We start from the raw sequence: 15,407 nt of genomic DNA on the forward strand, positions 1-15,407 counted from the left end.
TTATTGTGCACGTCCTTGATCCTCAGTTCAGGTGTTTGTATCGGACGTAGAACAATCAACTCGATACAAACTAATGTCTCTTCTATACAACTGTTGCTAGAATAATTGGTGATATAGGAATTTTAGAGTTAGAAAGGTGGGGAGTGGTCTACCTCCACCACCGTCGTAGCCTTGCTCATTCATTTTGAAGCAAATTTTTGTCCCTTCCCCACAGATGCCTACTATCGGGGTTCAAATCTTTCTTGACCGTCCTTTACTTCTTCTCCTTCCTCACTTTCCTTGCCATACTCAAAGGATACCACGTGCATGGTAGAGCCTCTACGACATTAATCAACATTTATGCGGAACAAGAGACTGACGAAGTCCACCACTTCAAACCTCCCAATCCAAACATCGCAAAAGCTCAAGGTCTTCCCGCTGCATTTCAATCAGTCAGATATCACCCATCCTATGACTTGGTAATTGGTTCTCAAAGCTATTTTCAAACATCAAACTGACGACGACAAAGTGACTGACCTTCAGCCTATCCCAGCGTTAGGCGACTCAGATCAGGGGGCAGCTCACTCGAGCGAGTTGGAAGAACAATGCGGGATGACGCCCGCGCACGCGCCATATACGAAAGGTTTCGATAATACGATCTGTACAAATTACGATCTACCAATGTGCCCTCCACGATTAGCTACCGCCAATTGACACGATCGAAAAGGTTACAACACGAATCGTCGCTCTTGTTGAGGAGATGCTTTATCTACGAGCAGAGGGACTTCATGATCGCGCTCTGGAGCGTTAGATCTTGCGACTGCTCTGAAGCCTATCTGAAGACGGTTTCTCCCAGACCCATGCCTTCAACTTCGGGAGCGGGTCGACCAGAGGGATGAGATGTTCAACCTCTACAATGTCTCGGGGAAGGCGGTAAAGGGTCTTACTCCCATCCCACCCCACGTCGACCTCCCAAGATACCTTGGAGCCGAGAGTTCGGGGGAAACGGATGAGGATGAGAGCGAGGAATGATCGAGCACGGGAAGAATAAGGACCAAGATATTACCACAAGGGGTCTTCTAGGTGGTTTTCGTATCAGGGGAAACATGATGTATGTTATTTTCATTGCTTGCTAGCTGACCTAGCCCTTGAAATTCTTGACCCAAGTCATGAATTAGTACCCGTCGCATCCTGTAACGCGATGGGCCCCGGATCTCGGGATTGCTCCGGCGGGTATTGGTGATAGAAACCAGGGTATAAGTATCTTGGGATTCCCCGCCAGGTTTAGTTTCTATCTTTCTTGAATATCACAAGCAGTATTAGTCATTAAGACCAGTTCAGTAAAGCGTAACAGGTCGAGTCCTGTTCCAGCCCAGTCTAGTTTAAAACCGTCTTCGTCAATTTTATTTCTTTTATCGGTGACCGACTGCCTTTTTGCAAGGTGAGCTTGAGGTAAGGGAAGAGGGATGATGTGGTAATTTCATTTACAATTACTTCCTTGTTAAAAGTCATGTTATATGTGCGTCAACGCCAACCAAAATTACTTTGTGCTCCAACTTAACAAAGGGTTCTTCCTGATGGTCGTAGCGATTCGTGCTACACGTGTGAGACTTCACCATTGTTATTGCAAGATCAAACTCCATATATATTATGAGCTCTCACCCTGAGTTTAGTTTCTGGTGATATCCTCCTTAAAAGTTCTACTATCTCTCTTGATCTAAAGCAAATATTCTGGCCTGATTCCTAAAGTCGTATACAAATCATATAAATATATATCTTACTTGAAGTACCAAGGGGTGAGCATGGATATCAAAAAGAGTTTAAAGTTACCCTATCCTGGCCCTTGCCTCCAAAGTGTGTTAACCGTACCCTCATTGCGGTACCTCGCCTGCTAACGTGTCAATAGCTATTTAAACCCACCGGCTCAAACGGTTGAGATATCGTCGAATGAATCTTGTCTACCGTCAGAAGGAAGAAGTGGCACACCTGAATATAGTTCCAACGCTTAGCGATGCGCACTTGGAAGAGCTTACCCAACTAACGTACCGGCGTTCACGTCGAATGTATCGTCGCAGCATGATCCTACAAGAGGTATCAATCATTATCCACTCCATTGCTGATATCATGGTCGAGCATCCCAATGGCTATCATGAAATCTTGGAATATATCCTATCGTGTCTTGAGGCCCATGTAGCTCAACGTGTCTGTTCTACATCCGATCAGAATTTATCTGTGGGTGGGTCTTTTTTCAACCATTGCTCGAAAGCCATTTTACCTGACTAGGGGCTATGTAACATCTCATCTCACTTTGACCTTACTCTTCGTGGACATCGGTATTTCAACACCGTCACCGAACAGGTCTGGCAAGAATTCTCTGGCGACTTGAGCGGCACCCTATGAATCTAATTTGGTGGAGACGGCAGCGGAAGCTTTGAGTATAGCTTAGAAGTAAGGATTTTTGCTTGCTCCCGACGAAATCATCTCAAATCTGCCAATCTACCCATACCTGGCACCATGAAGGAGCTAGGGTCGCAACTCACTGGTTTTTCACACCACCATAGCCTCGCACTCTTCTCCATGGTGTGATAACCTTACCTTCCTCGCCTGTCGTAGTGATTGTTATTCAAAACCTTCGATATTTATCATTTCTCTCTTCTTCCCTCCTCAACGACCCACAGTTTCTCATCCTCACTTGATACATAATCCCCAGAGGTAAATTCTCCCAATATTAGCCCCAGCCCACGGATCTAATCGACGCCGGTTTATTACAGATTGAAGCCTCAAATCTCTTTCAACGTTCATTTACGGCTTTCTCATAACTCAGATTCCAATAGTGAGATACATGCCCGCCCCTATGCCACATTCCAAAATATATAGCTAACAAGGAGAGAGTGGATGACACGAACCCAGTCCCAGCTCCCAACGACAGGCAGTTGGAAGAACTCACACGACTGAGATACCGCCGTGAACTCCGAATCGACCGCCGCACGGTGATACTTGAAGTCTCCATCATCGTTGATTGGATTGGAGTGATGATGCAGCATACGAATGGCCCCCAACTACATCTGGATGATATTCTGGAGCCGTTGGAACCACGACTCAATTATCTACTCCAGAAGATGACTGACCTGCGCAACGAAGAGTTGGCTGATCGTCGCCGGGAACAGTCTATCTGGGCAAGTGTCGCGTAGGTAATCATAAGAGGATTTGGTCTACGCTCATTTTGGCGAGGGCAGCAACAGCAGGTGGTATGGGATCACGAATATGAACACTGAAAAGATAAATCAAATAAAACTGCCGAAAAACTTTCTTTTGTAGAGCGGTAGGCTACAGGATTATGCTCAAGAATGCCATTTCGTATTCATCAACCCCCATGCTTTATCCCGAGGGCTCCCTGTCGTTCTGCTCATGTAACCTATCCTGGGTGTCTTAACGTGGTTATACTGTTTATATGGATAACTTCCTTCTGAGTCTTCGAATGAAGGCCACGAGCAGCACATGTTTAAAATTGATTATGTATCATTCCATCTGGCATGGATTGACCTTAATTTTAGTTAACATCCTTATTTGACTACCATCTATGAGATGACACTTTTCTATCGAGTGTGTTGAGGAAGACGACAACCTCATTGCAGAGACTTTGATTGATGTATACTATATGTAGCCATAAATTAGAAACCAGTTCATGATAAGAAGGGCGCAACTGTCGAGTTGAGGAAGCGCCCCGACCAGTGCTTCAATATTTAATGAAGCCATGTAAAGACAACTATGATAGAATGGTCACCATGAGTTAAGGATAATATATCTGCTGAAAGATAGAAGATTTCTTTTATATTTGACAAAAACTCATCATGTACTATAAATATTTACAGATTAGCTATCGACATATAAAGAGATGGGTATTATAATAGACTTGAGCTGCTGGGGCCTGGGGGGCCTGGGAAAGCAGTTCACTGAGTTACCTGCCGGTTGATATGCTTGAGGATCTTAATGAACCTGGAGCTGAAGTGTTTGGACAGCCTTAGATGCTAACAATGCTCTTTATCTCCAAATCTTTGTTTATTCGGGATATAACTGCCAAACAAGACCGCGGTTTTCTATGACCCCGCTTATATCGTGTTGTGCCCCCCCTTTGATCGAATATTACTTTGCTGTCATGTTGATATCATATCAGTACATAAGATATTATTAAACATATTTAAACCTCAATAATGTTATGTATCTTGCTAATGTGCAGGCATTTGCTTAGCGACTCGTGGTCCCTCCTGAAGATATGGTTGCGCTTCCCCATGCCACTCGGAGTACCTGCTTTGCAAATTGAACGGCCATGTCGCAGCCGTGCTGCAGGAAATGCGTCGCATTCGCGCTGAACAAGAATTTGATCATTGGCTGTTCGAGTTCATCTGACTTCACAATTCACGTATTGGGATGGAAAGATATGAATCTGACTTGAATCAGAATGAAGAGCAGCACAAAAATGGAATGATAAAGAAGAAAATCAAGGCATAGGGCTTTTAAGTACGTTATTTCTTTTCTTAGTAAGATTTTCAATCTTTATCAATTGAAAATTGTTCATTCTAAATTTCAATGGAAAGCTCTTTTCTATAGGCTCAAGGACTTATTGTAGAGGTCTAATCTACCATACTGCTAGCGTTTTGTGTACGTCGCGTTATCCTTACTTTCACTTTCTTTTCACGTCGTGTCAATCTCATTATTCAACTGCTCCTCCATCAGATCTCATTTCACCATCAATATTCAGTGCTAAAAAAAGGAAGAAAGAAGAAGAAAGAAGAAGGAAGAAGATAAGATTATCAGCGATGACGCTCAATAAATACCTATTTTCAGGAAAAATTGGACCTTCGCCAAGAAGGATCATCAGAGAAAGCACCACTGTCACCTCAAGGAGATCCAGAGCAAGAAAGCTTAAGAACTTCTCAGCCAGCAAGACCAACTACCTTGGATCACGGCACTAACTGTCCATGTATCTGGATATATTAAACTTGGGTAGAGTAGGATGTTACGTATAGATTCAACTAGGATTGATAGGAGGGGAATAAGTGAGAGAGGGGTGATTAGAAGGTGATCTGTACGAAAAGACCAAAGCGAGATCTCGCGACTCAAAACATATGTGCATAAGCAGTTAAAGGGCCTATGACACACATACAGAGAGCAAGTATCATGGTATGACAAAAAGAGTGAGGAACAAGGTCGTAAGGCAATGAGTCAACCCAGGGAGTTCCTATCGCGATTCTACCAATGGACTCAGATAATCATGAATCTGTTATTGTTATGGAACCTCATAGATCTCTTGGGCCTCGGAGCTTTAGATAATTCAAAACATTTCCACAGCTCAGCGGACCTTGCGCCATATCTGGCGCTCCAAATGGCGATGGTATCGCTCCTCACCCCGGAGGTGGTAACTTTCGCCGAGGATACGGATCATTCGGTGTTCCATATTTATCAGCATGTAAATGGGAAGAGGTGTCTCGGGTGCGAAGACATTCATGATGGCTTCAACAACACTTATGATGCTCCATGCCTCGTGTCTCATCGCTCGAAGAGTACGATTCCGCCGAATCCGGTGTACACGCAGTCGTGTCAAACGCTCGAGCTGTGCCGAATTAAGTGTCGGAATTGGTCTATCGTCAACCACTTTGGGCTTTTTAGCAGTATGTAAGAGAGGTCGTTGGGAGCGAGAATCAATATGATAGGGTGTATCTTACTCCTCGAAGCAGTTTTATGAGGTATGGCACGTCGGCTAAGTTGCCGAGAATTAGAGTGACGGATGGATCTCGGTCTGTTAGATAGGCACTTTTCGTTAGCATCGCGTTTTGCTGTAAGCCTTGCTCTTTGTCGAGGGGATCGTACCTTGGGCCGTGGGGGAATGAAGGTAAGGAATGAATCATGTAGAAAGAGGGAGGGAGATCCAAAAGAGATGACATCAAGTAGAAATTCATATAGAAATAGGGGAGAAAAGACGTTTTGACAAGACAGGTGCGACTGGCAAATTGAGGAAGGAGCAAGACCGGTAAAGCTTCCTCAACGCTTGTTGAATCGAAATGATCCAATACCAGTTTCCTGACCCTCTAAATATCGTCAAGACTATATAAATATACTATGGAGAAACCGAGATGTTATAAGAAACTAGTAAATACTAATTTCAATGGGATGTATGAGCATTGTAATTGAGGATTTACAAGAAGTAGGCGTGGCACACTGGCAGCAAAGAAAAATGTTATCAGCCCTGGGTCAACCTAGCCCACCATTGATATATAGAACGAATCCATGCTACACAACACTTCTTACCCTACCACAGAGATTGACTCGCAAATTTCAGTGTTCAGTTTTTCACCCCTCAAACTAGGTGAACTCTGGATTCAACCTTTCACATCATGACTGGGAACAGCCTGGGCCCACATGGCTAGATGCCATTCACAGAGACTCATTCTTTCAAGATAACCCGCCTGGCCATCTCAATGGTTGGTGACTTATTATGGTCGGCGTATCAATACACAGAGACTTGAAGACCCAGTGTTAACTGGAATGTCATATTTATAACCAATGTACCCATGCTGCGTGTGTGAGTTGTCCAGATGTGCACCTCCACTGAGCGCTCGGCGCTAGGATTCTGGGTAGGTCTTCCACCCTTCCCTAGTAAGTATGATGCTCAAGGTATCCCAAAACGGGGGTATTGAGGGTAGGAAAGGTACTTTACTACCAACCACGCTATTCCTTCCAGATAATCCAACGCAAATCGTGCGCCAAAGCTAGCTACCTTCCTTTCTCCGCTTTTGGATTTAAAGTGGGTGGATCAAGATGGCATATCATGGGGGGTGTGACAGTATATTAGGCTTTCTATGATGCTTGTATGGTCATAGGTTAAAAGATAGTGGATGCGTTTGCGGTAGCAATAGGTCCGATTCCAACTGCCTCACCCTCCTGATACCTCAAAGGCTAGCTGTACCCGTGGATAGGTCTTCTGCACACGGCAATAGAATGCCATTGTATACAGTAAAATCAAAGCACAATCCATTGTCTTTCAACTGTTTGCTCCCAATGCGCTCTGCTTCCAGTGGAACCTAATGTTCGCCTTGTAAACGTTTTTACAAAGGAATTTTAACAAATGGTGACCTCAGTTGTTATAAGTCTTTCATATGCCTTTATTCAATGTTATCTAGCTCTTTATTTTGGGATTGCTGTATGTACGGTAGAAACATATCTATAAATTCAATTATCAGTTACGGCGGTGCTCATGCTGTCAGCCTGCAATTGCTATGATGTTGGCTACCCAGTCTGGCTCTTTCTTAAGGTAACAGTCGTACCTTCCTCATGAGTCCAGCTTTCTCTTATAGCCCTCGACAACCTCCCTTTCGTCCTTCTCTTCAAAAGTCTCACCTTCTTTCTCATCCAACAATTTTTCGAATTGTGACATAGTCGTGCTCGCTACCAAAGCCACATCTGGTGCCTCGTTCTCTGAGGTATGACTGACCCTAAGACACCTACGACAATGGGTGGGATCTACGTGGACAAAGAGCGCTCATCCGAAATGATTCATCAAAATCAAAAACATTTCAAGATATGATCGCTTCGACAACTACATTTATCTGAACCGGCACGTTTATAGAGCCAACGAGGACATTATATAGGTGGACTCTTAGCCACGTTCTTACATTAAATAACCACACGAACATTCAACTCGAAGGTGACTCACCCTCCCTCCATGAAATTTCTATCTTCGGTTACGCTTCAACATAAACCTAACCCAAAAAGGTGCCCAACACTCAACTAATCCGGAGAATCGAATTGAAGAAGTCATTTGGGTTGATACAGAATATGATGGGGTCTAGGTTCTTGGCAAGCATTGAAATATTTCACAGAGAGGAACGAAACACGCTACACCGCGATACTGTCATTCAGACATACATTCTCTTATCTCTCTCCTTTAATCTATGTAAGATTCAATATTCATTAAAGCCTATGTTCTCAGGCCGTATTCCACTTTACTTGGGACTTAATCACGCTCAGATTAGACCTTTTTGCACTTATGTCTCATCATAGAAAACTTGGATGTTAATATAGATAGCTTTCCTGTCATTTTGGTCTTGCTTCCCAATGACATATCTTACACAATATCTACAGCTAGCAACAAGGCCATGATGCCTCTGGGCTGGCTCCGTGCTCAAATCTTCATTTTTTAGAAGCGAAGTTTGCTATTTTGTGAAAAGTAAATGTACCTTGTTTGTTATGTCAGATTGAGTTTCTGTAAAAGGATAGGCGAGCCCGTTAGATTGTTCAAGATTTTCTATAAAAATAGGCAAGTGTCTCTAGTCTTCACATTGCTTTCACATCTCACATTCATATCAGTCGTGAGTATATATACATAACCCTGTATACGTGCAAGGGTATCGGGCATATTAGAATATATTTATCAAAATTAGCGAGAATGACTTAGGCTTTGCTGCCTTGATGTACAGCAGTTCTTGGTGAGGGGACCACCTTCTTTTCTCATAAGCAGGTGGTATCTCCGTTACCATTTAGGATCCTCATTGATCTTCTCTTACCTTCACCAACTACCGCATGTCCTCTGGGACTCAATTTTTACACATCTCTCAGGGGTAAGATTCCACTCCGCATAACAAGGCATAAAAAGCTACAACAGGCTGACGACCTCTGGTTGTAAAGTAGGCTGATTTCCATCAATCAACTCATTTGATATTTTATCACACCCACAATCCCACCCACAGCATCGGTGAGTTACAGACCCTCAACCCTCTAGGGTAAACCACATTTTAAACTCGAAGCTCCTAGGGAAGAAATTTCTGAAAACCACCCAATCGAGGCACAAACGAATAAAGAGCTACAAGCACTGACCTAACTTCGGGTTAGAGCTATACTGTGACCCCGCTACCTCGCACTGACTGTGGGCGAGGCACAGCAGATGTTACGATTTCTTCCTTCAGCTCAGCTAGTATATACCTCACCCTTGGTACTTTGAACTAGCGATCAAAATTCTTCAGTAACGGTTACCTATCTTCCTAGATATACTGGACAAACTGCGGGTCGGCGAAGAAGAGGGTAAGAGATCTTGGGTCTCTGGAAAGAACATATTTGAAGAAATTGAATCCACAAATGACTCAATATAGTCTTGTTGCCACACGCGTTGCTATGCCACAAGACGGATACAGTTGTCAAATTCCGTTTTAGTAACTATTAAAGCTTGTCTGTTTGAATCCTTGCGAAAACCTTTCTAACTTTTGCATGCTTGTGAGAATACATTTGTTCTCGCTGTACTCTCACTCTTTGATCTCGATCTCTTGGTTTCTTCATCCACCGCATTTCCTCTTCAACGCAATTCTCACATATCAACTCGAAGGTAAGATCCACATCCCATAGTAGGACTCACGGGGGTACAAAATGCCGACGGTTTCTCGTTGGAAAATAGACTGATAACTTTTAGGAGTTTATACTACCACTCATCCCACCTACGATATCAGTAAGCTATAAACCCACGGTTTTTTAAGCTGAACTAAGGTCTCGAATGAAGCTACGAAAGAAGAGATGTCTGAACCCCGAAATATTCACGCACCAATCAACGAGGAATTGGAGGAACTGACCCAGTTGCGGGTCAGAGTAATCCAGCGAGTCCGTCACCACGCAATAATTGTGCGTCGGGCACAAGAAATCTTGGATTGTTACAACTTCCTCCGTGACCTACATCAATAGATCCCCCCCCATATATGCCTCCAGCTAGTCATCGACTTCCTTCGCCAAAGATAGACCATCATACTCAATGTTTTAAGCAAAGTACGGGTCGAGGAACAACGCGACGAGGAGATACAAGGTTTTTGGGAGCATTAGAGCAAGGAAAGTGAGAGCAAATAATATCTCCATCTTCGTACGCCTCTATGCCTTTGCTGTAAGACCAATGAACTTACCAATCCCTGTTTTACTATTTCTCGAAGCTTTTCTATTCAATCCTCTCTCACTTTTCTACGCATATGAGAACACCTTTTTCCTCACTACACTCTCACTCTTCGATATTCATCTCTCAATCTCTTCGACCACCACACTTCTTTCCTGCAGCTTCTACATATCACCTCAAAGGTGAACACCCCCCTCCCCTTCCCATACTCGGACCCACGAGGTTACAAATACTGACAGGTTTTGATTGGGAAGCAGGCTGATCCTTTGTATCAATCAACCCATTCGGGACTCCACTCCAGCACTGTTTTCACCAAAGATATTGGTAAGCTATAGACACAGCTCTTTGGGTCAAGCTAAGTTTTCAAAAGGAAGCCAAGAAAGATATGTCTGAGAACCACCCGATTCAAGCACCAACCGATGAAGAGTTGGAAGAACTGACCCAACTACGGACCCGGCCGCTCGAGCGAGCCTTTTACCGCGCAACAATCGTGCGCGAGGCCCAGGAGATCCTAGATTGCTATGACTTCCTTCTGAACATCAATCAGTATATCCTCTACCCGGAATACCTGGAGCTAGTGATAAATCTTCTTCGCCAAAGATGGATCATCCTTTTGGATATGTTAAGCGAACTGCGAGCCGAAGAGGAACGCGACCAGGAGACGGTAGGGCTTTGGGAGGACTAGAGGATAGATAATGAGGGAATGATATCTACCTGTTGGCACATATGTGTCTATGCTGCAAGACCGATAAAATTGCAAAGTTCTGTTTGAGTAACTCATCTTTGAGTACCTGTTCAAACTTGTCAGATTAAACCTTTCCAATTTTTTATTCTTCTCACTTTACTCTCAGTCTTTGCTCAAATTAGTCCTCGTATATCTCTTGCTTAGAGATCACTTAGAGCTGTAACTCTTTCTCCACATGAAGACAGACTTACAGCTACCAGGAGAAGATCCCCTTCTAATGCAAGTTCCGAACAGCATAATTGCTTATTTAGGAAATGCAGGAGGTCAACATATACAGCCGCTAGTAATGTATCGTCTATACTAAATTTCGAGTTCGTGATCCACCGCAGAATCTTAGGAACTAGCGGCCGGCCACTATGCCCTCTCATCCATAGATTTTCAAGCATATAGCATAGCTTGAAGACCCAATCCCAAGGCAAATTGACTTATGTAGTCTGTCCATTTCATATAAATGTAAAATGAACGGAAGAAATTGTGGGCATATGCCAACTACCGGGTGAAATCAGTAAAGATTATATCCAAGGTAAATTTGTTAATGATTTGGGTAATTTCAGTTTGAAATATAAAATTTGTTGCCATTTGAAAAGTGGAAGATACACAGAGAATGTGTACGACATTTGAGCTTGCAACGACGATTTGATAGACGGATGCATATACTACCCATGAATTCTCTGTCTTATTTCTCAATCTCTAGAAAGACGGCTTTACGCCTGCATGGCTTTATTTATAAGGCTTTATTCCTATATACTTATTGATAAGAATTGCCTTTGTATATTCGCAATAGGCTTAAGTGAAATGACGCATTCCGCGGGCTGATATAGTGGAGCCCTACTCTAGGATATAGCTTGATTTACTTACACACGGGGGTGGGTGATAAAAGGCTTGATCCTGCTCAATAAGATTGGATTGGAATTACCATTTACATTATCTCAGTCCGAGCTACTTATTTACTGGGGGTAAATTAAGTTTCTCATCAAAATTTGGACAACAGGCTATCGAGTACATTGAACAATTGATGACAGAGAAGATGATGATATTTTCTATTCAGAAGCAAGACTGTGTGAGAGAGAAAGAAGAGAAAGCAAGTGTGAATAGGATACTAAGATCCTATTTATACTGCCAAACATGATGCCATATCATGCATGTTTGATCTATATGCCTGGATACCTATGGCATCCGACAACAATAAAACATAAGCAGTAAACTTCAGCATCGAGCCGAAATATTAAGGTGAAGTGTGAAATTCAAAAATGAATTCGCGCAAGCTGACAACTTGTAGTTTGCTGATAAGGATTGTTCGATCAAGTGATATATGATATCCGAGATTCAACTAGAGCATAATTTACACCCCCGGTTATCACATTTAAGCGACGTTGATGGAATTTGGACGCTTTTCGAGCGGGAATTTGTCCCAATATATAGGCAGGGGTTCTCCGGTGAGCAAAGCCTTCAACTGCAGGGCTATGAAACGTGAGTAGTACCGAGCATGACTACATGGCCCGCCGATGTACCACAGGGCAGGATCTAGAAGGGCTATCAGCTCCGGGGTTCCTTTCTTGCATGGAGATTCGATAACTTACGCCCTGTAGGCTTGAATGCGCCTTTGAGCTCGCCCTCTTCATCCAGACCCCAAAAGCCGTCGACCTGAGATGCAATCTCCTCTCCGAAAAATTTTCCTACCGTCTTTTGCATGTCATAAACAAACCCAGTTGCAAAAACGATGATATCTGATTTCAAATGATCACCGTCGCTGCATCTCAGTCCATCTTTGGTATACTCAGTTGGCAGCGCGTCTGACTTCACTTTGATCTATTTTTCAAAGATGCGCTGCCATTAGCCCTCTGAACACGACGGGGGAACCGGTCGTGAAGTGAGAGAATATGGAGTACTTACCAGGCCAGCCCCAATCTTTCGTGATGCACCTACATCCATATAGTGTCCCCCGGAACGCTCGTAAAGATTATGCACTATATCTCCATATCTGTCGGTCTTGAAACCAGCGGCTTCAAGACCATCAAAAGGTTGGGATTCTTGGCTTGCCATGGCATGCAAAACTGTCTGATAAACCAATCTGGTCACAGCAAGGGGCATATTGTGATAAATGCGATCAGCGATTTCCGTTGGCACCGAGGAATTGTAGTAGGCTAGATATGGATTCAGTCCGTTGCGTCTTTGATATTCGAGTGATTATGCTCACGGTCAAGTAATGTATTAATGTGGTCGGCTGGGACAACATCTGCCAAACTTTAGCCAGGATTGTCAACATGTCTTCGTCAATGGTCCCCTACATGTCGGGGATCGCTGAACCATCGTTACTGATGCCAGACCTGCGTCTAACATGTCTTCCGCGATGTCGTGGCCTATACTAATGTTTAGACGTTGTGGACAATGGTACATCGGAAGCGCCCACCTGTATTCGCCGTGCCAATCACGATCCCATGTTTTCCTACCCATGGTACCCCTGACTTGTATTCCGCTGAATGCAGAATGGTACCTTCAAAGCTCTCCTATACGATGGAATTTTTAGAAGAAACGAGCCCAAAGTCGGCAATGCGCCTTACCTGATTCTTGTAGCTTGGAGATGCAGGTATCTGAGCTCCTCCATTAGCTAGTACCACATGGGCGCAAAACATCTTCTGGGCTTCTCCGTTTCGCTCGACGTTCAACTCCCAAACACTTTCTTGTTCGTGCCACTTTCCGGAACGAAGGGTGGTCTGCTGCCATATATTCTGAAGAATTTCATTAGAACACTAAAATGTGAATGCCATATTGTTTGGGGAGAACCATACAATTCCGAATTTTGCAACCCAGTCTTGGTACCCTTTCGCCAAGTCCTTCTTCGTGAGAAATCTCTGATAGGTGTCTGGGAAAGTTCGATCAAAGGGGAGATGTGCTTGAGAAAATCAGTTTTGTGGGACAAACGACCAATCTTCATCTCGCGGGATGGGATTACCAAAGTCTCTGGGTGTATGCACTTCCAATCTATGCATTAGCAATATTTCAATTCGAGGGCTGCAGAAACTTACATTTCACATAGTCGTAACGAGTGTTCCAACTATCTCCAACCTCATTATTCTCATCTAGAACGACATAGGACATGGATAATGCCTGCAACCGACCGCCACAGCTTAGCCCGGCTTGTCCTCCACCAACCACTATACAGTCATAGCAATCTGTTGGGTTGGAGCCTTTGGATAATCCGTTCAATGGGCTGTCTTCAGGCGGATCAAGCAGATCCACGTTATTCTCGCCGGTCAATTGCTCGAGGATCGTGCAAAGAACCCAAATCTTCCAGTTGCCCTGCGCGTCTGGAACAAGGGAAGCAGTCCCACTGCATGTAGTCTCAGGTGGACCCTTTGTTTGGAAAGAGAAACCTACATCGACCCATGAAATATTCGCCGCCAGTCGAGTAGTTTTGGCAGTGTCTGGGGTTATTGAGAACCCGAATGCCTTGACTCTGGCATCGGTTGCCTTCCAGGCGGTACAGACTGATTCTGACGTGTAGAATGTACGAAGTGATCCGGTCATGGCAAAGGAGTCCCTCCAAATGGCATCGCCGACAAAGCAATCCTGATCTAGGTTTTGCAATTGTTCGACCAAGCTGTTTGTGACTTTGGAGATATCCAACTCGGGAATATTGATGTCAGGTAGGGAACAGGGAATTTCGGGAAGCGGATACATGGCTGTTGATCTTTCAGTGTAGTATGTGATGCGTCTCAGAGAATATGAGTGAAAATAAGACTCTTGGCCATGGGGGGGGAGTAATATATATTGAAATCAGATTTTATGGAAAGGATGCTAAGAGTCAGTTGTATAAACGCTCGCTTAGCTTGGGGGTTGCTTTGTCTAGAACCCTTCTGTTTTGTTTACAAGTCAGCTTTCAGCCCAGATCAACACGTCCACGACGACATAATGCATCAGGCGCATTTACCACTTTATAACAGTTGCGAGACCTAATGCACGTAATACCCAATGGGTAACAATCTATATCGTGAACAGACATATGCTCCTGAATTTTCATTTGCTATTGGGCCACAGAAGCTAGATCTCCTGCTCGGTCTGTTAGGGCCCATGGACCGTGTATCATGAGGAATCGCCACAATATCCTGATCCAGTAATCAGGCATAGATTTCATAGCAATTCATGTGCCTGAAATTGGCCGGATAATCTTTCTGAGATTATTTCTGACAAACTATGAGGCCTTTTACTACAACCTGCGTAGGGCAAGTGGAGTAAATAGGTTTCGGGGACGCTAATTGGATACGATCAGCATGTAGGATTTTGTTATTGTTATTGGGCTATAAATGACTGAATATAACCCAGCAATTCTAAGTTGATTGGAATTCACCTCCATTCTACACCTGAAAAAGTATTTCCTATACTTAGTCTGGGTTCCTGCAAATCCTCCTTTGATTGAAATGCACGAGACAGGATATATATAAAGCATCCACTTCAGAACAACTTCAAAATGGAGATGCATTAGTAATATTACACAATAATGTCAATGTAATCTTTTTATCTTTTATTAAGAGACCTACACCCCATGAAGTCTCTCCCTTTCTTGGTTTGATAAAAAGAAGTTCATAGGTCCGTACTAAAGGTCAACAGGACAACGGACTCCCGCGGCCGAAGTAGTAAATTCCTACCCTGTAACATACCTTCAATATAAACTGTACCGAAGAAGGATCGATACTAGATTGAAGTTGATAACCTCAATTCCGTACGAGATGGGATTTCTTAGCATATTGAATTCGGATAAAC

The 15,407-nt window shown here is 43.6% G+C and overlaps 3 protein-coding genes across 3 annotated transcripts; 2 read left to right on the forward strand and 1 right to left on the reverse strand.

The window, feature by feature from the left end:
- Positions 1 to 2,493: 2,493 nt before the first annotated feature.
- Positions 2,494 to 3,170, forward strand: N7500_010086 (uncharacterized protein; the record flags this gene model as incomplete). The annotated part of the gene is made up of 2 exons (XM_056681224.1): positions 2,494 to 2,559; positions 2,865 to 3,170. The coding sequence occupies 2 exons, from the start codon at positions 2,494 to 2,496 to the stop codon at positions 3,168 to 3,170; spliced, it is 372 nt and encodes a 123-aa protein (XP_056528606.1).
- A 7,116-nt stretch (positions 3,171 to 10,286) lies between these two features.
- Positions 10,287 to 10,586, forward strand: N7500_010087 (uncharacterized protein; the record flags this gene model as incomplete). The annotated part of the gene is made up of 1 exon (XM_056681225.1): positions 10,287 to 10,586. One exon carries the CDS (start codon positions 10,287 to 10,289, stop codon positions 10,584 to 10,586), a length of 300 nt encoding a protein of 99 aa, XP_056528607.1.
- A 1,423-nt stretch (positions 10,587 to 12,009) lies between these two features.
- On the reverse strand, positions 12,010 to 14,327 carry N7500_010088 (flavin-containing monooxygenase; the record flags this gene model as incomplete). Its single annotated transcript, XM_056681226.1, has 9 exons — positions 12,010 to 12,170; positions 12,227 to 12,455; positions 12,540 to 12,790; positions 12,844 to 12,882; positions 12,935 to 13,006; positions 13,057 to 13,153; positions 13,208 to 13,375; positions 13,436 to 13,539; positions 13,673 to 14,327. 9 exons carry the CDS (start codon positions 14,325 to 14,327, stop codon positions 12,010 to 12,012), a joined length of 1,776 nt encoding a protein of 591 aa, XP_056528608.1.
- Positions 14,328 to 15,407: the final 1,080 nt, after the last annotated feature.

The sequence above is a fragment of the Penicillium coprophilum genome, assembly GCF_028826855.1.
Source record: "Penicillium coprophilum strain IBT 35676 chromosome Unknown utg000006l_segment0_segment0, whole genome shotgun sequence".
NCBI classification, from domain to species: domain Eukaryota; kingdom Fungi; phylum Ascomycota; class Eurotiomycetes; order Eurotiales; family Aspergillaceae; genus Penicillium; species Penicillium coprophilum.